The sequence below is a fragment of the Brachycentrus maculatus genome, unplaced genomic scaffold, assembly GCF_059751285.1.
Source record: "Brachycentrus maculatus isolate JH-2025_06_01 unplaced genomic scaffold, ASM5975128v1 h1tg000007l, whole genome shotgun sequence".
In the NCBI taxonomy this organism is placed as follows: Eukaryota; Metazoa; Arthropoda; class Insecta; order Trichoptera; family Brachycentridae; genus Brachycentrus; species Brachycentrus maculatus.
Genome location: NW_028280762.1, coordinates 964,535 through 990,853, shown reverse-complemented (window position 1 = coordinate 990,853; position 26,319 = coordinate 964,535). Strand labels below are relative to the sequence as shown.

At 31.3% G+C, this 26,319-nt stretch overlaps 1 protein-coding gene across 1 annotated transcript in view; it reads left to right on the top strand.

The window, feature by feature from the left end:
• Ugt50B3 (UDP-glycosyltransferase family 50 member B3) overlaps positions 1-26,319 on the top strand; it is a 95,454-nt gene that overhangs the window by 41,425 nt on the left and 27,710 nt on the right. The window contains exon 2 of the mRNA XM_088260593.1: positions 21,150-21,307. Coding sequence (XP_088116719.1) covers positions 21,150-21,307 — 158 coding nt within the window. The remainder of the gene's footprint in view (positions 1-21,149; positions 21,308-26,319) is intronic.

Sequence of the window (26,319 nt, the reverse complement as noted above, 5' to 3'; positions counted from 1 at the left end):
TACTTTGTGGTTAGTCATTTTTACTTATTTATTTTTTTGCAAAAATGTTAATAATATTAGTATATAACCACTCAATCGGTGAGTGGTTATATACTAATATTATTAACATTTTTGTAAAAAAATAAACAAGTAGGTACGAATATTTCTCTTTAAAAAAAATATATATCCCATCGCTTTGTAATAGTTAGTTAATTAAATTAATGGGTATAAGAAACTAAAAAAATGACTGCCATACTCTTCTCCATCGATTCTGAGATGTCAATATAAATAACTCCTAAGTGGACAAACCCTGATTTGTGAGCAAAGATTATTATCACTATTACTGTTCAAAGATTAAGAGCAAACTCAAAATATCGTGTCTTATAAAAAACGAGTAAAATTTTGAACGAAAATTGAAAATAATGTAACACTCTCCTCATCCCTATGGAGTTAGGCACTTTCGGGATTAAGCCGATGATTTTACATCTTTAAATTGATGTTAAGAATTCTCATATCAATAAATGAGTAATGCTAATAATAAATCCAAAACGTATTTGAATAATACTGATGATTTAAAATCGTATAAACAATAACGGTGAATATTTATTTGAATAATATTATACAAACCTGGGGAAAGTAGTAGTAGATGTAAAATTAATATACGAAATCGTTTCTCATACAAGCATAGTGCTCGATCCACACAAGACGATCAAATTTGCCTTGCAAGGTGGGCCATCCTGTAAATCTAGGATTTTCGGTACGAAGTCCTAAACCCGCAACAAGTACAAGACGAATAGCTATGGTGCACAACGTAAATGGGTTTTCGCTCGCATACATCAGTCGAAATGCGATATCTCAGAAAGATGTGCGGCAATGTATCCCCTTAATAGATAAATCCAACGGCTTATCACTCTTCTTACCCCAACATTAATTATTAATTACTAATTAATTAATTATTAATTAATTACTTTTGCAATATTTTGAGTATATGGAAGTAAAGCGTGGAGTTTGTAAAAGAAAGATGAAAGCAGACATAATGCAGTATAATGTGAATGTACGGCAAAACGATGTCAGATAGATGTTTGAATGGTGAAATAAGGAAGGAATGCAACGCTGAGATGAGCATTATCGATAAAATTAAGAAAGGTATGTTGAGATGGTTTGGACACGTGGAACGAATGAGTGAGGAAAAAACGGTAAAACTTTTAAAAACGGTAAAAATTTAAGAGTCAAATGTAGCTGAAAAAAGAAGCAGAGGGAGACCGAGAAAAACTTGGGTCACGATCAGGTGTGTCAAATTATACTTGAAAGCGGTCAGGTTAGGAGTTGAAATAATCGGCGGGCATGTATGAGGAGGTGCATGAACCTGGAAGAGGCGAAGAATCTTTGCAAAGACAGAGTGGTGTGGCATTCTATTATCTCTGCCTACTCCTGCGGGAAAGCGGCATGATGATTAGTTAGTTAACATCAGTTTTGGTACCAGCACTCCGATATGAACCGCCAGAACGAGCTTTCATGGACATATTTTTATTGAAATTAATTCGGTGATAGTATTTCACTATTACCGAGAATCAATGATAAGTCGGATGGCCCACCATTGTTTTTCGCGAACAGATTCCCCTAGTGTGGATCAAGCATAAGACTGAATTCAAATATTTTTATTTATGTTAAGTAAAATCATAATTATCTAATTAAAAATACTTCTTGCATCATCTCGGCAAATGGATTTTTCCTTCCGCTGTTTAATTTTTATATTAAATGTTATTTTGCAACCTGAAAATAATGAATTTGTTACGTATTGTATATACTGACAAGTACCTACGCACTAAACTTTTAACCAAAAAAATGTAATTGCATTGTTATGACGACTTTTTCTTTTTTTATTAATTGATTCGGAAGTCACTTTGTATTCATATTTATCCATTTTAATTTAAGTTTTACTTGGAGAATACCATGGTTTCTTTAAAATCTATTGTGACACGTGTTTCGATGCATTCAACGACAGTGTTTGATTATGATGTTGAATGCATTAAAACACGTGCCACAATACATTTAAAAACTGGTATTAACCAAGTAAAACTGAGATAAAAAATCGACCTTATCTTTGTTTTTATTCTTTTCTAGCTTAAGGTTTCATACAAAATTATCAAATATATCTATTATTTCTATTACTACCATAACCATCACGCCTTTTCCCCGCAGAAGTAGACAGAGAGGATGGATCGCCACACTCTTCTGTCCTTTCTGTCCGTACATACCCTCCTAGCCTCCTTCACATCCATAAATCTAGTTATACATGCCCTCCGATTACGTAGAATTTAGAATATTTATTTTCTTAATTTTTTATTTTGCATTTTACAATATATTATAATTACAATTACAAAAAAAATATATATAAAAAAAACTAACTAACTAACCATCACGCCGCTTCACCGCAGGGGTAGGCAGAGAGAATAAAACGCCACACCACTCTGTCCTTGCAAACATTCTTCGCCTCTTCCACGTTCATGCATCTCCTCATACATACCCGCCGATTGTTACGACTCCTAACCTGACCACTTTCAAGTATTTGGCATACCTGATCGTGCCATGTTTTTCTCGGTCTTCCTCTGCTTCTTTTTTAATATATATATATATATATATATATATATATATATATATATATAATATATATATATATATATATATATATATATATATATATATATATATATATATATATATATATATATATATATATATATATATATATATATATATATATATATATATATATATATATATATTATATATATATATATATATATATATATATATATATATATATATACATATATATATATATATATATATATATATATATATATATATATATATATATATATATATATATATATATATATATATATATATATATATATATATATATATATATATATATATTTATATATATATATATATATATATATATATATATACATATATATATATATATATAATATATATATATATATATATATATATATTTATATATATATATATATATATATATATATATACATATATATATATATATATAAATATATATATATATATATATTTATATATATATATATATATATATATATATATATATATATATAATATATATATATATATATATATATATATATATATATATATATATATATATATATATATATATATATATATATATATATATATATATATATATATATATATATATATATATATATATATATATATATATATATATATTCTTACCTTTGATGGGATGTCAAAAAATAATACAGATTTTTGAGTCTACTAAGTTGTATTTTATTGTTTAAAAAAACACATACAAATTTATATTGTGACAATTGTTTCACCTAGTAATAGAATTTTCAAACGTCCGATATAACAATCCATACATAAATTAAAATGAAGTTCTACAAATTAAACGCCAAATGAATAAATAAAAAAGTTATGAATGTACTTCAGTTATTTTTTACCTTTCCTTTATTTTCTTCAATTAAAATGATTGAGTGTGTTGATTCTGGTGAGCGATTTATTATTATTTACGACTTTTTATTACGAGGGAATGTTGTGATGTAAGCGCAGTGAATTTGTATTGTGTGTATGTATGATATACTCGTATTATATAAACTTTTGATTCAGATTACACTAAGTTATTTGGGCGTTTCTTCTCGTAGATCAATAATCCATCATCATAAGACTTGGGATTTATTTCGTCATATTACATATTCAACACTGTAGAGTCGTATTTACGTTCTAAAGAAAGGTAGTTCAGAATCAAACATGCATATGTGTCGCCTACTTTCAAAATCCGCCAGATCCATGTAAGACGATTTTACAAAAAATGCTAAATTCTCCGGGTAACATTTATGTTTCAAAGATTTGTATATCTTTAGATAAAATAGAGAATTTTCAATTTTTTTTGTAAAATTTAACAGTATTTAAATTAAAACACGAGACAGAAACCGATAATGACATCATCTTAATTTTTGACATATCCCGGCTCTGTGATTGGCCAATATGCGTCAGAAGGCAAGTTCCATGAATACAGCGGAATTTGAAATACAACGCTGTTTTTAAGTATTTTTAGCAGGGTTTTCAAGTATATAAATATTTCAAACAATAAAACCCACAATTGGCATTCCGATAGAGTATTTATTTTAAAATCTCATTAAATTAGATCTGGCGGATTTTGAAAGTAGGCGACACATATATTATATTTAATTTATACCCATTAGCATACATATTTTTTAAAGTTCCTGTTTTTAATTTTTGTTTTTTGTTTTGTTTTTGAAAAGAGTAATAATTGTATTTTTATTATTTACACAAATATTTCAATTTCATACTATTTCCATCCTAAGCGGCTCATTATTAGAAATAGGTATCAAATTGTGGCAGAGTGGGTTCGATCCGAGAAACTCTGACTTAAGAGTCCGTGATACTAACCACGGGACCACAACCCGACACTAAACACTTTTTTAAGGGAATAATCCGCAAAGCCTTTAGTAAAGGCTTGTCTGCAAGGTAGAAGAGTAAGGATAAGAAAGGCAAATGTGAAAAATACATCACAAATACCCAGACCAATTGAAAATAAATCTTTCTTGGATTTATTTTCCGCTTGACGCGAATTGAACCCGCGACGCCAGTTTCGTAGTCGAGCGTCTACCCAATTACGCCACGGCGCCTAATAATCCATTGGGATCTGAATTTGACACGAATGTATAAAAGTGAAGCATGGAGTCAAAAAAAGAAGGAAGACAGTAGAGTGAATGCAGTTGAAACGCAATCTCTCGGACAAACTTACGGCATAACGACGAACGATTAATGTTTGAAATGTAATTGAAAACGAAGAACTGCTAGGCTAAGATTAGCATTATCGATAAAATTAAGACAGGTATGTTGAGATGGTTTGGGTATGTGGAATGAATGAGTGAAGAAAGAACAGTAAAATCAATCCACGAGGCAAATGTAGTTGGAAATACTGGAAGACCGAGGAAAAGTTGTCGTGATCAAGTATTTCATGTACATGAATCAGAAGTCAGGTGAGGAGTATGTATGGGAAGAATAATCAGCGAGTGTGTATGGGAAGACGGATGAATATAGAAGAGGCGACGAATGTTTTCGAATATAGAGTTGTGTGGCATTCTATTCTGAGAGAATAATAAAAATAATCAACTGAAATAAAGGAAAATATAAAGTTAATTATTCGATGCATATAAATCATATTAAAATGTGAACTGTAAAAATTATCGTTACCTTAAATGCAACTATGAAATGAGGATATATACTCACTCACTCGTATACATTATACTTTCAAGTTAAAAATCACTGGGATTTTTTTTTCAGGTCAATATTAAGCTAGTAAGATGTCAAATAGTCAATAATCACTTTTTTGTAAAAACTGCACTTGGTCACTTTCTCCTGTATGACTACGATATATACATATATTATTCAAAACACATTTGTTTGCTAAATCATTTCCCCTATCATCTTTTCCCCAATTCATTCACAGTGAAGCGCCCTTGAGGTAGTATTTTACGAAAATGGCGCTATATAAATTATCGAAATTTATTATAATTATTTTTATTGTTACGAACTTACTTTGAACCACCTCAAATAGTTCAGACACGAAAGGCAATAAAGTCATGGGACACGATCAAACATAATAATATGCACTCGTAAATAAACCCATCTTTAGAAAACCCATCTCTATCCACCATTGGCATTGTATATTTATATAGACTACCTACCTTCTATAGAATTACCATACAACCTTCTTATAATACTCAACCACTCCATTATTAGGGATTTACGAAATGTCGTCGCATTAACCTAGCCGGACCTAACAGGGGGATTTAAATCCCCCATATACCTCCCAGCAATGAGCAAATGCTGAGAAGTTCCTGGTTGGCACATACTAGATTATCCCTTCTATTCCCAACACGGATTCAAATAAAACATATTGAATTAGCTAGGAGAAACAAAAATACACTAAATGATCTATTAAACCTTACCTAACCTTGTACATAATAAGCAATAAATAATAAATGCAATTCCCATCTGAAAATAAAATCTCCCATTTATTTTAATTCGATAAATTTATCATTTTAAAAACTACTTACTCCATGTTTTTTATAGCATTAATTTTTAAAAAATTAATCCTTTTTTTTTCATTATTTGTTTGACATCAACGCGCTTCCTTTTGGAAAATAAACAAGTTTTGTTTTGCACCTTTTAGGTTTTGAGGTATACATAATTTGTGATCATGGCCGCTAAAATTGTTTACATGCGGCGACACTTCAAATGTAAGCACTTATAATATTATCAGGGCGCCTTAATTTACTTTACTTTTGACCAGATTTCTGTCCGTTATTTGCGAAGTTCTTTAAATATAATCAGAATGTTTATGTTTTATCTGCCAGCGACATGTTATTTCTTTCACTCTAACAAACGTGGCATTACCACAAGGAGAGAGAGTGACAATTATTTTACTCCGATTTTGTTTGATCCGACTTTGCGGCGCCAGTCGACGCTCGGCAGCGCGCTGGAAAGGACGTGGAATATATGACTCAGTTGACCACGATTTCCATACAAATATGAACTGTGGTCTTTTGGTACCCCGCTTCGGATCACGTGTGATTTTCGAATGATCGGTACGGGAAAGGTTTAATCTTTATTACCTATGAGTTTTCTCTGCGGTGAAATGAAGTATTATAATTCAAAATAAATAATTATCTGCTGTATTAATTTTCCTTATTTCTTTTCCGTGACGTCGATGTAATAAAATAATAAATAGTGTACAGATTCTTAAATTGGGCAACATCTTTCCCCTTTTGACCCTAAGGCGTCGATTGCAAACATATAACCACGTAGTACACATGATATTGACTTCAATTCGATAAAAATCAAATACTTTACTCCATATTATTTTTTGACATCTCATCAAAGATGAAGAAGAATATGGAAGTCTGGGCATTTACGGGGCTGACGACCGTCATAGGCTGGTTTAAGTGATCACTTTACCCATTCTACCCATTATTGACAACCACACTACTCAAATTCTTGGAAGTTCTATATATATGAACCAATTTAGAAACTTTGTTCTTGAATCACTAGAACTTCACTAGAGACATCTATTGGTGAGATGTAAAGAATCTAAAATCTAATCTAAATACTTCATTTCACCGCAGAGAAAACTCATAGGTAATAAAGATTAATCTAAATGTAAAGATCTCACCAATAGATGTCTCTAGTGAAGTTCTAGTGATTCAAGAACAAAGTTTCTAAATTGGTTCATATATATATAGAACTTCCAATAATTTGAGTAGTGTGGTTGTCAATAATGGGTAGAATTGGTGAATGTTACACGTGTGTAAAGTGATCACTTAAACCAGCCTATGACGGTCGTCAGCCCCGTAAATGCCCAGACTTGAGATGTCAAAAAATAATATGAAAATAACTCCTGTAATTGGAGATAATCCAGATTTTGTGAACAAGTATTTGGACACACTCAAAATGTTGTACTTTACTCCATTTAAACAAAGGCGAAATTCATTCCAAATTAGTTCACATATATTTTTAGACAGTAGCGTGCACAGAGTTTTTAATTAGGGTAGACAGTAGGGTTGGGTAAGGATAAAGCATAGTAGGCACTGGTCGTGCTTCTACATATATGGAACTCGAGTAATCCAGGATAGGCACTGCTTTTCTACCTATATTGAATGCACGCCTCTATTCTTAGAAGACAAAACCTGAAATACCATTTCTAGCTCAGTAAATAGCCTCACATCGAAAGAATATTTGTTTTTCTCAATTAAATTAAAGTATTTTAAATATTATAGCTTTGTTAACTTAAGACGAAGCATCTATTCTTCAATATTTATTATAATGAGATGGAGGTCTGGGCATTTACTGGGCTGTTTAAGTGATCACTTTACACACGTGCAACATTCACATTCTACACATGATTGATAACCACATAACTCAAATTTTTAGAACTCCAACATATATATTTAATCTCATAACGCTTTACGTGTGAGTTCACTGGAGCCATCTATGATCGTAATAATAATAATAAAACCCTTACTGCACCCCAATGGTGCATAGGGCACTGCTTCATATAAACGCAGTGTTATCTCGATCGATTACACATGAAGGAAAGGTGATCAGCCCTCCACTTCAGGTACCAGTCCAGTGTAATATTGAATAAATATTAGAGTGAAAAATCACTTATATTTATTAAACCCCCCTGGGAATCGAAGCCGGGACCTCCAGAACGGTAGCCGAGCATGCTGACCATTACACTACGGAGGCGGACAAATGGTCGTAAGCCCTGTAAATACCTAGACTTCCATATTTATCTTCATCTGTGTTGAAATGATAAATGTAATAAAAACTCCTCTATAAAGAATTCCATATTTTTTAACAAGTATTTGGACACACTCAAAATGTTGTATGTTCATATCTTATTTTTAACATCTCAACATAGATGAAGAAGAATTTGGACGTCTTAATAAAAAATATATAAAATATAACTTCTAATTCGATATAATCCAGATTTGTGAACAAGTATTTTGATACACTCAAAATGTTGTACATACCTATACATAGTAAGTATATTGAATGTCATGTGTTATAAATCGAATTAAGCAACGATTAATTTTTGACACCTAATTTTCTTATTTTATCTAATTGCTGAATTATACCTACATAGATATTACGAGTAATGCAATGAAATAATACTATAATTCATAGTTTATGGGAGTTGGTGAGAGTAATTTGCTTTTTAGTACCTTAGATTGTAAAATTATACTAATTACACTCGAACGTGAAGTGAAAATAAAGTCTAAGTGAGACATTACATATTTATGAAGGTAATAAATTATTTCTTTTAAGGTATCAAATAATTGTAGGATTATATAATAGCCCTAATGTCTCTATCCACAAAGGAATGGTTTACCTGAGCCAGTGGTCGTCAAACTGTGCGGTTCTTCAGGCACTTGGTGTAGGCTCTACCGACGACTGCTTGTACTGATATGGAAATATTTGTTTTAAAAAAAGTGAATTTAAGTGGTCTGCTTTGATAATCCTGAAGTGCGAAATCATGATTATTTTTAATCATAGATATAGCCCTCTAATTTAGTATTATTTTACACGAATAGTTTCGAAAACTACAGATTTTTTCATCAATAAGTGATCACAGAAACTAACGAGCAAAAAAATCATTCAGGTATTGGATATATTACCTCTAGTTTTTACCTCATCCATCTCTATCAATACTTGAATATTTTTTGCTGGTGAGTTTTTGTGATCTCTTGTCTATGAAAACATCTGTAGTTTTCGAAACTAACGAGAAAAAAAATAATCTTCTAAAAACAGACTTTAATTTTTAAACATTAACATATCATTTCACGAAGTTTATGTGATGATTTTTAATACCTGGAACAGTATCCTGAATCATATGATCATAGGAATAAGAAATGCTAGTTTTTTCTCCTTTCGATTCTATGTTGGTACATGTTCATACGAATAATTTTTCGATTGTTACTTTATCTTGGTGTGGATCTGAGTGGTCAAATGAATCTACGATGTAAAGGTGATGTGGCTAATAAACAATATTGCAGGCATCTCAGGATACCTGAAAAATTCTATATGGAAAAACCCTGACATGAAGATCGGCAGAAAAATTCAAATATTTAAAATCGGACGTGCGACCCATTGTGACATATAGTATTAATGGGATCGAATGCAGAGCGGACACCGTAGTAACAAAAAACGAGCTTAGAATGTCAGAAATCTTTATTTCTTTCTTCTTTATTCTTTACTCTAAGGAGCATATCAGGCAAATGTCTACGAGATAGAATAAGAAATAGGTACCAGACAAGAGAAATATGCGAGATTGAAGATGTCATTAGGTGGTTGAAGCAATGAAAAAGACAATGGTATGCGCATGTGAGGAGAAGGAACCATCCAGACATCCTTATTACATTTCAATGCAATATTACAGTAAACTTTATAAAACTAAACAACTTTGTTGTAACCACTTTTTTATTTTATTATTAGTACACTTTAACCAACCGGTTTTAGGAGTTTTTAAATCATATTTTTTAAATCATATATTCATATGGTATACGGAGTGTGTGAAAGTTTCTGTGTAAGGGAATGAAATTAACCATGAATATTTTAATGTTTTAGAATTTAATAAACCCTGATGATGACAAGGTTCTTGTCGAAACCGGTTGGTTAAAGTGTACTAATAATAAAATATAAAAAAAGTGGTTAGAACAAAGTTGTTTAATTTTATAAAGTTTATGAAATGTACCACAAAGTATATGCGAAAAACATTCAAGAAATAATATAACAGTATTTGAGTAGCAATACAGGTACAGTAATGTATACTTTATATACTCTTTTAATAAAATATAAAATAAAATAAAAACATTAACTTACCTTAGAAGTTTTAAGTTTAAGAAATATATATCTTAAAAGTAGCATCAATATTTAATATTTGGCTTTGATCAATAAAGAGTTTGGGTACTACTGGCCTAAACGAACTTAGTTCTTTATCAAAGGTATTCTATTGGTGAAATAAAACTGCATACGTAACCTTTTTGTACCCACTAACAAGCAGGCGGGATCCGCCCATACATATAGTGAATGGGCGGCATCCCTTGATAATTTTATATGCAACATAGTAAAACCTTTCAATTTAAAAAGGGACTAGAAACACAAAGGTTAATATTAACACATCATACCAGAAACCTCTACCTTTTGGTATATGTGACCTACATACATATTGAGAGACTTTTTGGTGATTTAGCTCAAACTTTTAAATCACTCGGGTTAAATTTAAAAGTGACTTACAAACGTGTACAAGAAAAGTTACATCAAGGCACTCACATATACAAGTATTAAAATATAAGTACTTGTACTGTTGCAATAAAATTATACATTTCACTCACTCCTTTCAGCAACGTCATATATCAAAAAACTTGATTTTTCAAGAGATCGTTTTTAGAGTTTAAGAATATCATAAGTGTATTAAAAATAAATATCAAACCACATATTAAACTTTTTTCTGTGCAACAGATATTTTTAGGTAAAACCTTAAGGTTTTTTCTCCATTTAAAAAATATTTAGTATATTTAAAAAAATAATTAAACAATATCTTTTCTTCAAAATACAAAAACAACACTTTCTGCCCTGTAGCGGGTAAATATTAAGTATAAAAATATGCCTCTTTTGCTGGGATATAGTAAATATTCTGGGCATTCCGAAAACACGCACAACTGAAAATTGACGATTTTTGATTTATGACATTCTTGAAAGGAGTGAGCGATATGTGACCTACCTACATATTGAGAGATTGTTTAGTGATTTAGCTCAAGCTTTTAAATCACTCGGGTTAATTTATTTTTTGACATCTCATCAAAGATAAAGAAGAATGAGGAAGTCCGGGCATTTACGGGGCTGACGACCGTCATAGGCTGGTTTAAGTGATCACTTTACACACGTGTAACATTCACCAATTCTTCCCATTATTGACAACAACACAACTCAAATACAAGTTCTACATAAATATGAACCAATTTTGAAACATTGTTCTTGAATCACTAGAACTTCACTAGAGACATCCTTTGGTGAGATGAAAATAAGCTTTTTATTGAGCAGAAACTCTTTTATTAGAATGTGAAGTCCGAATCCTGATTTATAATCACACACATGAGAAACGCCAGAAAATATCGGGTTACATTTAAAAGTGACTTACGAAAGTGTATAAGAACAGTTACATCAAGGCACTCACATATACAAGTATTACAATAAAACAACTTGTACTGTTGCAATAAAATTATACATTTGTCAATTTGTAAAAATACCTGGAAGATAGGTAGGGAAAGGGGGCAAGGGGGCAAGGGGGCAAGGGGGCAAGGGGGCAAGGTGGAAAAGGGGCAAGGGGGAAAAGGGGCAAGGAGAAAGATCAAAGCTAAAGTCAAAGACAAATCGTACGAAATAAGGGACACTCAATATCAATGTCGACTTACAATGTTAAATGATCTTAGAGCTGACAATGTCGAGTTGAACATGATCCCTATATCCATCGTTAAGGTCCTTCATACGTTAAATAGCCACTTAACTTTCTTTAAACTCACGTAACATTTGACGTAATGAAATTATTTTCTTAAACATATTTTTTTGAAAAAATAAGTTTTTCTGCGAAATAAATATATGGTTTTCAAAAGAAAAGAGTAATTGAAAGGAAAGGAACGAACACACTATTGTAAAAATATTTTTTCAAATATATATAAATAAATAAATCTATTCTAAAAAATAATAAAAATGTCCAATAAGCATTTTAAAACAAAAATCGGACGTGTTTTGACGTGCGGCTTCTTGCGTTGTCAATCGCCGAATTAAATCTGTTATTGCGAGTATAGCCTTTACAATTTTTGATGAACGATAAATGAAGAAACATTGTTTAGAATGTGTTCTACTCGTAGGAAGTGCTAAGGTGTCAGTTGCCCTGGTGATTCGACTGAGAACTCTGAAACAGTGATAGAATAGTTAAAAAGTGTTTTAACAGTGATATTTTGCAGCTAAGACACGCGGTTTTCGAAAACAACTCTAATATCACTGCTTATAGAATTCAAAATAGCTCATCAACTACCGAGAATGACAAAATGTTTCGGTAGTGGAAAGGCAAAGGGGTATATCTGTCAAATTTTTCATTTTCTAAGTTCGCTCATCAAAATGTCTTAAATAGTGTATTCCATAATCTGGCAAATAAATATAGCTGTAGTTGCAATACTTATTTAGTTTTATTAAGATGTGTACATATAAAAATACATAAAACAAATGAGTTATTTAATTTCACAAGTTTGCTCTCCTGTAAAATTTGGTCTGAGACAGATATACCCCTTTGCCTTTACACTACCGGTTTTTTTTGTTTGTGGTGGTTGTTTTTGTTAGCAAATATTACGACAACATTGCCATTGCGTTCCGAATGTGTATTTTGTTTTGTGCCATTAATACCACTCAAGTGAAATGCCTAAATGTTTTAATAGCATCCCTTTCAAAACTGGCACCGCACGCCTCTGGTAATAAATGTAATTATCTGTAGGCACTTAAAACTAACAGGGGTTTCTGATTGATCCATCAGACATAACAAATATAAATAAAGGTTTCAGCTTTCAGATTTTTCACTTTAAACTGGTTCCACAAACCAAATTGGACGCCTATCGAACCAAATTGGAAGTTCAACAAATCAAATTGAACGTTATACCAAAAAATTACTTGTTTTATTGTATCTTATACAAAAGTTAGATATATTAAAAATATTTTCAAAGAAGGTACTTACGATTCAAAGTAAAATTGAAAATCTTGTCTGAAAACTTCAGGACTCATCGTGCGCACAGACTATGACAGCGCGCCGCGCAGGCTTGCCAACTTGACGACTAACGCACTTGATAGTCTTAAGAATAAAATATGGGGACAGGTAATCACATTGATGGTGATGTTTTTCCTATGTAAAAGGCCAGACAATTGGAACAATTTAATTCCAAAATGATGAAATTTCTTCTTTATCTTTACAATTCAACAAAAGTTTATTGTTTGCATGCTGTAATAGTGATTGTCCTGACGAAGAGACGGGTACGTCTCAAAACCGGTAGACATAAAAATCTCGGTGAGTGGTTTTTTATACTAATATTGTTAACATTTTTGTAAAAAAAAAGTACAAAATAGAAGCTAGGAGTGTTTGTAAAGACATATTAGTTTGGCGTTATTTTCTCTCTGCCTATCCCTGTAGCGTAGTGGCATGATGGTAGGAGTATTAGAAGTAGTACAAACCAGTATTTTTAATAATAATAATTATGGATTTAATAAAGTAGTAGGTAGGTACAGTAACACAGATACTGGATTTCGCAATGAAAGTATGCCAAATTTTTTGTAACGGAAAACTCACTTGTTTTGCATTTTTTATGTAATCTGGAAGCCGCGAGCTGTTTGCTCTTGAAGAAAGTGAAAATATGAATTACTCTGCAAACAGAACCGGTTCTCTAACGTTCCTACGAGCGGAATGATGTCACTACCTCGTATCTCCATTTGTAGAATGTTTACTGCTATGTTGGGCAATTCTTATCGTTACATTTTGACATCAAAACTAAGATGAAAAGTAGAATATGGGAGTCTGGGTATTTACAGGGCTTTCGACCTGAAAACACTTATATTTTCAATGTGATCACTTTACACATTACAAGATTTTCAAGACCCATGATTGAAAATAATAATTTTACTAATTTTCACTAAATTATTTTGGCTTTTGTCAAGAAGTATACTGTCAGCTGTGCACGTTGTACGTAAAACAGATGGCGCTGCCATATCAATAAAAAACTGTTTTTCAATAAAATCATAGTTTTACTAGTTATAGTTATATATTTGAATGCAACGTTGGCGTTATTTCGAAATTTGAAAACGTATGGTGCACTCCTCAGAAGATTTAAGTGTTAAATAAATTATGATTTGAAAAATATTTTAATAGATATAGAATTAATACAAGATAAATTAAAAATTATGTTTTGCGGTGTCTCTCAGGATATAAAATAATTCGATTAGGATCTTGCACACATTTAATAAAAACTTTCTCATATCGACCATCGTTCTCCACTCTTCGTCCACTCATTCTGCCGCGAGATCAAAAATGAAGTGACTTGAGAATAATTTGATAAATGTATGAGTTCCAAATACATGAGTAGTGTGGCTATCAATCATGGGTAGATTACTGAATATAACACACTGAGGCGAGATAGTCGATAGCTCGCCACTTAACGCAGTTGAATATTTTGCTTTAAACACCTTTTTGTATTGAAAAAATAAGTTTTTCTTCGATATAAAGATACGGTTTTGAAAAGAAAAGAGTTTTTGGAAAGCAAGGAGTTAAAAAATTTTTTTTTTTTTCAATATTATTATATGCATTCTAAAAAAAATGTGCGTGGAAAATACGAGCAGCCGGTCACATACTGAATTATATATTTGAGAGTACACCCTTAATGGTGATGTCAAAAATTATTAACTTATTAATGATTTTTTCTTCTTCATCTTCTTTATGAGCCCTCTGACCTCCACTGCTGGATATAGGCATCTTCCCCTTCTTTCCATTTCCTCCGGTCGGTTGGTGCTTGCAGACAGTTTTTACCCCCCACAGCGACTATGTCGTCAGACCATTTGTTTTGGGGTCTTCCGACACCTCTTTTGTTCTTCTAAAGTCTCCATAGTAGAATTCAATGCCAAATTCCTTGAAAATCAAATAATATGAACCCGAATTACAGTAATGATTTGAAATATCATAAAACATTTTGTCTTACAGATTGTAACTTTTTTTTAAATATTTTGCTGAGATACGATGCTTTGCAGTCATCTCTCTACACATAGTGAAGTTATGCTGCGTGTTTTATTTAAAATATAATACGGAATTAGGCATAAATGATTGATGACGGTAAATATAATAGATTTTTTTCAATTATGGAAGAATTTCGTAAGAGATATTTGTCCAAATGACTGGAACAAATATCACGTATACCATTTGTGCCGAATCCCATGAAATATAACGATAATCCGATGATAAATCTTTTCTTGTTGTTTATTCTGGACAAATAACAATTAATGGTTTTCCCAAAATAAACAACACCGGAAATATCGAAACCAAAATAAATGAATAAAATTAGTGAATGCTGGGAACAGAGTGAATGGTGCACTTAAATAAGTTATTGCAAATAAAAACCAGCGGAAATGAGAATCAGCGAAAGCTAAACTAGCAGTACAAAACGAAATTGTTCCAATCTATGGAAGTAAAACACGAATATGCGGCAAAACGATGTATGATATCGCTCACTCCTTTCAACAACGTCATATTTAAAAAATCGTAAATTTTCAGTTGTGCATGTTTTTGGAATGCCCAGAAAATGTACTATATCCTAGTAAAAGTGGCATATTTTTAACTTAATATTTACCCGCTACAGGGCAGAAAAATTATTTTTGCATTTTGAAGAAAAAATTTTGTTTAATTATTTTTATAAATATACTTAATATTTTCAAATGTAGAAATAACATTCAGGTTTTACCTAAAAAATCTGTTGCACAGTAAAAAGTTCAACGAGTGGATTGATATTTATTTTTAATACATTTCATTATTTGTTTAAACTTTTTTATTCCTGACGTTATTTTTTATTAATGACGTTGTTGAAAGGAGTGTCACCAATCGATGTATCTAGTGAAGTTCTAGTGATTCAAGAACAATGTTTCAAAATCGGTTCCTAGAACTTCCATGAATTTGAACAGGGTGGTTGTCAATAATGGGTAGAATTGGTGAATGTTGTACGTGTGTAAAGTGATCACTTAAACCAGCCTATGAAGGTCGTCAGCCCCGTAAATGCCCAGACTTCCATATTTTTCTTCATCTTTGATGAGATGTCAAAAAATAATACATTTTTATTTATTAGATATAATAATAATAAATGTAAACGATTGAATATAAAATTACCATAATTTTTTAACATTAATTATTAAACGTTATCGCACTCCTGTTTTAGATCATAGAACCAGTTTGCATGAAATATCTTTGAAGAAAGTTGCGTTAATTTTTTGCAAACGCCTGTAGTAACTGCGTTAAAGGTCGCTGAGAAAGTATGCCATTCGTAAGAAAGGAACTAGTCCATAAGGGCACAAAAAAACTAATCGCAACTATTGAACCTTTCCTTTCTGTAAGAGGGCAACTGCAATCTAAAGGTCGTTGGGAAAGTATGCACAGGTATTCTGTATGTGGAATTCCTCCCACGATAGAAGTTGCATTATTTTGGTAAGAGAACTGTTTGTCACCATACCGCGTTTAACTGTCGAGATTTAGGTGAGGGATTCGATTCCTGGCATGGTCAATATTTTTTTTAATAATATAAGTGATTTTAATAACATAAGTGATTTTTTCACTCTAATATTTATTCAATATTACACTGGACTGGTACCTGAAGTGGAGTGCTGGCTGATCACCTTTCCTTCATGTGTAATCGATCGAGATAGCACTGCGTTTATATGAAGCAGTGCCCTATGCACCATTGGGGTGCGGTAAGGGATTTATTATTATTAGTATTATTAATATTTATGCTAGGAAAGATCTCCTTGCCTATTATGTACAAGGATTTATAACATATTCAGATTATATATCTTAAAAACGATAATGAATGTGTGTATACAATAAATTTAATATCTTATATCAATCAAGATTTATCACACGGTTATTTTATTTGTCTTTTTTATTTATTTAATATAGTTACATTTTTAAGTACAACGTAATACATTTTCTAAACATTTATACATATGGCAAACTTTTAGTTTTAGATTCGCTGTGCCTCTCCAAAAAAGAGACTGAGCTCTTGTGCTTGGAAAGGGACTTACACTCAAGGTTTAATGTTTGATATAATTAATGGTATAATAGTCTTTTTTCAAGATTTATTTGTAATGGGCATTAATTTTTTTTCTTGAGAATTTTTAAATCTTCTATTTTTTAAATTTCTTTAGGGAGTTCATTGAAATATTTAATTCCCAAATATTTGAAGTTTTGTTGGAATAGCTTAGTATTGCAATTTGGAGTTGTCTTATTCGTCTTGTAATATTTTCTAAATATTACACCTTAAAATCTAATAGATCTTAATGTCCTATAGCCTTATCAATTTTTGTCAACTGATTGCCCTCTTTGGCACATTTCCAATTCAATTCTTTCTTTTTCAAAAATGAACATATTCACACTAAATGAGTGACGTCTTGTGGTGACGTCTCATCACATTCACAAATAAAGTTTTGTCTAATTTTTTGAGGTATTCTCAAAAAGCTTCATGGCCCTTTAAAACTCATTAGTTTGAATGCGTAATTATTTTTTTTATTTATTTATTGAAAATCAAACAATTTTATATATTGGGGTCACCATTAAAACACGCATCTTATTTAACGAGAGCATCACTAAAATAAACAGATTTTTAAGTAAGGGTTGTATAGATCTTTAAAATTTGGACTTTTTGGAATATAATTCATTATTTTTTACATATTTTTAAGTCTCCTTATATTTGTATCGACAAAGTTGCAAATACATGTGTATAAAATTGATGATTATAATTTGAATGTTATCAAAAGGTGCTTAAAATGCAGGTCATTTGAGGATTATTGAACCGGTTTTACGAGTATTTGGCTACGATATCACATTCAAAAATCATTTGCCAATTATTTTAATATCCATAGAAAGATGTACCTATATTTCATGTGGGTAGTAGACCTGATTCATAAATATACACACACACACCCACATATATATAATACAGTTTACCCATATATCAGTAAATTAATCTATATAAATAAATATCAATGATTTTGACATACAAACGAGCATATAGGTTCTACTTTCCATAATTAATTTTTACGACAGTGTCTACTTTGTATGATAAGTAGGATTTGAAAATTACATTTAATCGTCAAATAATTATAATTTTATCACCACTATAATCTTCATACATATAAGGGTAAAGATATAATATATTCTCCTTAGTAAGTACATATTTTAATAATAAAACATAGTCATAACAAATCATATTGTTTGTGGTTCAAGGCTTTGATCATGTAAATTTATATGAGCTTTTTATGATATTGTTTATAAATAAAACATGCTATTAATTTTTTATTGGTTTACATGAATTATTTCTGAGAACTTTGCCCTTAATCAATATTATCGGCATAAATAAGTTGACATATATAATGTGGCTCTGATTCAATTTTACTTAGTTCATATTATGAATTTTGAGAAAGTGGTCTGTTTTCTTTAATATACTAAAGTTTGTGAGGTGTTATTGTAATTTTAGCCACAATCTCCTACGGGCACTGTATCAAATAATATAAAGTAAACAATGTTAGGAACTAGATATACCATATGGACGGCCCCTACGTAAAGTGCTCTAACTACATTTTTGTCAATTTAGAGATATTTGGTGTACGGATCAACTGACCGTTATCTTCAAATATAAATAATAAAAAATTCGCATAGTTTTCAGGAGTATAAAACGCTATATACATCGAATTTTCGAAATGAACTGAACTCCTAAAACGCTAAAGTACTCTATCTGCAAATCTATTACTTTGAAGGAGAGAGCTTAGAAGATTTTTTCAACGTATTTTTTCATTAATTAACGATTTTATCTGAAATTCTCAACAAGTATTAAACATTCAAAAACACGATAAAATAATGTATTAATCGTTTTAAAACTTTATGCTTTGTCAAAATTACGTAGTTAGCGTTTTAGGAGTTCAGTTCATTTCGAAAATTCGATGTAGATAGCGTTTTATAAGCCTGAAAACTAGGCGTAATTTATGTATATTATTAGATTAAAACCAATAATTTTAGCTTTTTCACTTTATTTTTATTTGACCAGCGACCGGGTTTCGTCGTTACCGACATCATCAGACTGGTAATTTTTATATTTTTTTGTTTATCTATATTTACAGATAACGGTCAGTTGATAACGTACACCAAATATCTCAAAATTGACAAAAATGTTTTTAGAGCACTTTACGTATGGGACGTCGATACATAATATTTTATATGTAGGTATAAAAAGAGCAGTATAAGTAAGAGCCATGTTTTTCTTTTTGTATTTTTAGTAAAATAATTCCGTAACAAAAATAATCATTGAAATACAAGCTTGAGAAAAACTCGTTGGGTTTTATTAATGTATAGTAGATTCCATCACTGTTATTTTAAATTGTACAATATTTTATTTCTGTATAATTTTTTTATGTATAACACAAATACTGGATTTATCCCTGGAGAGATTTTTGTCAGGATGTAACATATGTACTTCTCGTACTGACAAGTTTTTTGTACTGAAAACAAAATATATATTTTTTTACAACATTTTGAGTGTGTCCAAATACTTGTTCACAAAATCTGGATTATCTCCAATTACAGGAGTTATTTTCATTTTATTTTTTGACATCTCATCAAAGATGAAGAAGAATATGGAAGTCTGGGCATTTACGGGGCTTACGACCGTCATAGGCTGGTTTGAGTGATCACTTTACACACGTGTAACATGAACAAGGTTTCTAAATTGGTTCATATATATAGAACTTCCAAGAATTTGAGTAGTGTGGTTGTCAATAATGGGTAGAATTGGTGAATGTTACACGTGTGTAAAGTGATCACTCAAACCAGCCTATGACGGTCGTAAGCCCCGTAAATGCCCAGACTTCCATATTCTTCTTCATCTTTGATGAGATGTCAAAAAATAAAATATATTTTTTTAATTTTATTTCTGGCATTGTCAACATATCACTGAGATAAACGGGTTAAAATTAATATTTTTTCTTTCTATGATATGCCTTATTCATGAAATGCAAGCCACAGTTTTAAATTAGTGATAATCTCGATGTATTGAGTTGAGAATATTATTTACAACATTTTGAGTGTCTCCAAAATCTAGACTATCTCCAATTACAGGAGCTACTTTCATATTTTTATTGACATCTCATCAAAGATGAAGAAGAATATGGAAGTCTGGGCATTTACGGGGCTGACGCCGTCATAAGCTGGTTTAAGTGATCACTTTACACAAGTGTAACATTCACCAATTCTACCCATGATTGACAACCACACTACTCAAATTCTTGGAAGTTCTATATACATATTATGTGAACCAATTTTGAAACATTATTCTTGAATCAGTGTTTCTACTCAATAAAAAGCTTCTTTTCATCTCACCAATAGATGTCTCTAGTGAATTTCTAGTGATGAATGTTCTAGTGGTGTATGTTGAGATAAATAACAAAAATAACTTTCAAGTGAACAAACCCAGATTTTTTAACAAAGATTAAGACAGATCCAAAATATGGTGAATAAATAAATACAATATTATATATAATGATATATTTTGTTGCGTTACGTGTATATTATATATTTGTTAAAATAAACTTTTTATCAAACAAAATACTCACAACCCAATCCAGCCTTTGACAAGTCGTTAGCCCTGCAACCCAGTCTCACATATTCTTCTTCATCTATCTCGATATATCAATACATAAATTATAATTTTAATTATTCTTTTCAGATGCGTACCATCCAGCCTCTACTATGTCTGCTCACAGTTACTCTCGGGCTGGGACCGGTAGGAAGATGTGCTGCATCAGAGATCTTCATGATCACCATGGGAGGGACCAAGTCACATAAAATACCATTCTGGGAACTAGCTAGAGGGCTCATTGAAAGGTAAGGATTTATACCCTTTCGCTTAAAATTGCAATTAAATATCCCAATACACATGAAGCTTCTTTTATAACAAAGGAAAAAAATGCTTAAACGAATATTACGGATACCATTTTGTGCCGTATTCCATAACGCACATGATAATTCGTTAATAAATCTTACTTTACTTTGCGTATGGCTCTAGCTTCTTTGTCACCCATATGAGTCGTGTCTTATGGGATTTTGTCAGTGAAGTATTTGTCAGCCAGTCTATCGCCTCCGAGGTCGCCTCATGTATATCCCAAAGGTCACCGCTGAAACCTATGAGCCGGCAGTCTTACACCACGAGTCTTATGGTCTGCTCAGCTTCACACTCACAATCAGGGTTGTTCCTTTTCTCCTACCTTCAAAGTAAGAAGTTGCAGCAACTTTGCTCCGTTGTTACTCTGTTCTGATGTACCCTTGCCCTTTGGAGCAGATCAATACCCAGTAAACGAAATGTTGGGACCAAAGTTGTTTGTTTATTACGAGTTCAGTGGCCCATCTTTCTTTCCATATTTCATGTTTTATAAGTTGGTTTCGTCTGCCTCCACTATCCAAATAGATTCAAGGGATTTGAGCTTCTTTGGAGGTGGGTGAAAAATATCTCCAAAGGTTGGTAGATTGGATTTCTTTTTCAACTCTTTTATTAGGAATATCTTGTTATTCTCCAGTCTGTTTCTGGGAGGTGGAAGACCAGCTGTCTCTCCATCGTTTAAGTGGTCTTCCTGGGAGCCTGTTACCTCTTATGCTGCTGTTTGCTGCTATTCTCACCACTCATTCCGAACTTGCTCTTCCCATATGATTTCTTCAGAAACATCTTCTTAGTCGTCCCCATCACACAACATCTTCGACATCGCAATTTTTTCCTATTTCTGAGTTTTTAACTCTGTCGCGAAGTGTCAGGCCTGCATTGGGTTGTAAAGTCTTCATTTCAGTGGTTCTAAGAAGGTTTTTTGTTCTCGTTATGTTTTAAATTAGTTTTTCTCTGACTGGGGTGTAATCTTCAAAGGTCTGGTGGTGCGATGTTGGATAGCACGGGTAACCATTAGGTCGGAGTTGGTTTTATTGCACCTGTTATATACGTAGTTCTCATTGTTTTATTTTGTTCTGCGTTTATTTTACTGTAATGGACACTTCTACTCCATATTGTAGCACTTTATTCTGAGAAACTATAAACAAGAGCCATAGTTGACGTCCTTAAAGTCACTGCCCTGTTACTATACGAAGTCCCTGCCAGTTTGTTCACAATAAATCTTATTTGTTTTTGTTGTTTATTCTAGACAAATAATAATGAATTGTTTCCTTAAAATAAACAACGACGCAAATGTCGTAAGCAAAATAAATGAACAAAATAAGTGAATGCTGGAAACAGAATGTACGATTCTCTGAAATTAGTTATAGCCAATAAAAACCCAGTGAAAATGAGATTCAGCGAAAGCTAAATTGGCAGTGCAAAACGGAGTTCTGGTTTCAACCCAATATATTGAGGTGAAGCGTGGAAGTGAAAAAAGACGGACGAAAGTAAACTAAATGCATTCGCAATGCGATCTCTCAGACGAATGTGCGGCAAAACGATAAATGATAGATGTTCGAATGGTGACATAATAAATTAAAGAATATTAGGGTAGAATAAGTATTATCGATAAAATTAAGAAAGATGTGTTGAGCGTGTGAATCGAATGAGTGAAGAAAGAACAGTTAAACAAATTTACGAGGCAAATGTTGTCAGAAATGGGAGCAGAGGAAATCGAGGAAAATTTAGCGTATGATCGAGTATTTCATATTTTTAATCAGGTAAGGAGTAAGAAAATACATCATTGTGTAAAAGAATACCTTAAAAGTGATCCTGAGAAATATTTTTAACAATATTTTTAGTGTCTCCAAATACTTGTTTACAATTTAAAATAAATGAGAATCATGTTTTCAGACATTTCCCAATATGTTAAATAAATCCGGTTAGGATCTTGCATACATCGTAATAAAAGGGTCTCTGCTAATAAACCATTTCTATAACTAACCATAGATGGCTCCAGTAAAGTAACACATAAAGCGTCATGAGATTAATGATATATGTAGGAGTTTAAAAAAATTTGAGTAGTGTTGTTGACAATCATGGGTAGAATGGTGAATCTTACATGTGTGTGTGATCACTTTAATACCTCGAATTCCATATTCTTCTTCATTTATGTCAATTTTATTTTTAATTACCTAAATGAGCAATTAAAAGATGATTTCTTAAAGCTGTCTGCAGGTAGGATAGTGAGGATAGGGAAGGTAAATGTGAAAAATACATCACAAACGACCAGACCAATTGAAAATATGTATATTGATTTTTTTCAAACCTTTATTTGTTAATTATATACTTACATATAAATACATATACCGTATACGTTCATTCAATAATTTAAAGAGACTCACCAAGCCACCTTGTGTGTCTTGTCGGTGAAGTTCTTTTTTATTTTTTTTATCTATTTTAACCTAATATACACACAAACAAAGAAAAACTATTTTACAATTTTTATTAATTTTGCAATTGGCGGGAATTGAACCCGCGATGCCAGTTTCGCCGTCGAGCGTCTTTCCAACAACGTTACAGCCCATGAATTTTGACATTTAACTCCTTAAAGAGGAAAGCTTGAATATTTTTTTCTGCATTGAACTCAATTTGATTCAACGTTAAACTTAACGCGAACGAGATAAAAAGTCTATAGACACGATTACAAATACTCAAACAGCCTCTATAACGGTCATCGACACAGAAGTTGCAAAAAGACATATGTTGCCTTGCATCACACGCTGATACGACCCACCGTACGGGCGAACCATGTGTCAGATTTCATAACTCTATCGAAACTATTATAAGATTATAATACCGTTAAAGAAAATTCGTATGACTCATGTGGAACACAAAGTATAAACCGGTATGTTGGAAACTGCACACATCATTCTAGTGCGACGTGATGCCCGCACTGTGGTCAAAACGAATTTTATAATAGACGTAAAATAACAGGTATTTAGCAACGCTTGCGTAAAAAATGCGTAAATTACGTTCTCTTTGCTATTATCAAGTCCATTAACCGTTTTGGTGTTGAACAATTTCACCCGTACTATGGAAAAATGCTGAAGCAATACTACTATTTTCATAGCAAATATAATTTTTCATTTTATTTAAAACAAAGTTAACAATAATTTTGTTTTGAATATTGAAAGCATTAACTTTGTGGATCATATTGATGTATTATTTTAAGAAATAAAAAGACTTTGTTTTTTGATCCACTCACATCATGTGAGTGGATCAAAAAACAAAGTCTTTTTATTTCTCAAAATAAGATTACAATAAATTTTGCTAAAAATAATAATAAAAATAAATAATAAATTTGGATAATTTAAATAGCGCCATTTTCGTAAAATATTACATCAAGGGCTCTTATTACCTCGATGGATTAATTTAGTTTGTGTTTTTTTTTACAAGGATTAAGACATTTGAAATATTGTGAATATATAATGTAAATATTATATATTTTGTATATTAAAAGCTTTGTTAACTTTGTGGTATGGTAATATAACACCCTTCTTATCATTCATCGTTCACAATGTGTAATACCACTGCAAAAAAGTGGTATTACACAAAGTTAATGATGAATGATAAAGAGAGTATTATATAATATTAGGACTGTCATTATCGACCCAGTAATTTTTCCACTTTCAATTTATGTGGGTTTTATAATACTTGAAATTAATCTTCATTCTCATTAGAGAAAATTGTAATATTTTCTGTCGAGGAATATTTTGACCTTTTTCCATTACGAGAGAGAAAGATAATTAGTTACGTTAAAGTTATTAGCCTGTTCAACTCAAAGTTTCCCAAACTTTACGTGGTTCTTTAACAACATCATACCTAACATTAACATTTTGTTCTCTAACAGTAATAAAAATATTTCCTGTAAACAAACTAACAAACTTAAACCTTACTTTTATTGTTCTGAATTTCATTTGACTATGTTTTGTGTTTTACTTGAATATTATGTTATTATATTTTTACATTATTTTTATGTCCGTGATAATATATAATATTTTCTTTTTAATATTAATTTTTACTTTCCCGATGATTTTTTTTCAAATTGTATTGTTAATCTGCGTTATTACTTTTCGAATAATGAAAAATGTGATTTTATCTCTCAAATATTTGCTCAATATTACCCTAGACCAGTGTTCCCCAAACTTTTTCTATTCGAGGTACACTTACCAAATTTAGAAATTTCAGAAGTGCATATTTACCATATCGTGGTAATATATTCAACATATTATATTTAATGCGAAATGTGAGCCTACTTAACTGAGCACAGGCAGTCAAAATTTTGAGCAATTGTGTTATTTTCACAAAACTATACTTTTTTCCGTGGCACACAAACTAATCACCACGGTACACTTATACCCTAGACTGATACTGGTACTTATTCAAACTATTGTTACTAGAATACTCGGATTAAAAGTACTTTTGGAAAAAAATTATATTTTCTAGAAAAATCTGTCATGCATATTTGAGGGTCTCTGATTCAATCGTAGATGTGTGTGTGTGTGTGTGTGTGTGTGTGTGTGTAAGCATATAACTTTATGTTAATTTTTTTCATCCAAATTGTTTATATGTTCATCACTAAATGAGTACTTTTTTTTATATTTGAAGCGTTACTAAGTATATCTTGAAAGTTTTATGTTGATACTTTGTGGCACATTTTATAAACTTTATAAAATAAAATTCAAACATTGTTTATTACCACTTTATTTTTGATACTTTCTTCCAACTACCTTCGATAAGCACTATATCATCTTCATTTTTGGTTATGTACTCTGTGGATAAGTACATATCTATCCCTGAAGATAAAAAAGTGCTTGTTGAAACCGGTTTTAAAAAGTGCCAATAAGTGATAAAAAACAAAGACTGAGCATTATTTTAAAAAGAAAATAAACACTGCCCTAAAATAAGTCATTCATAT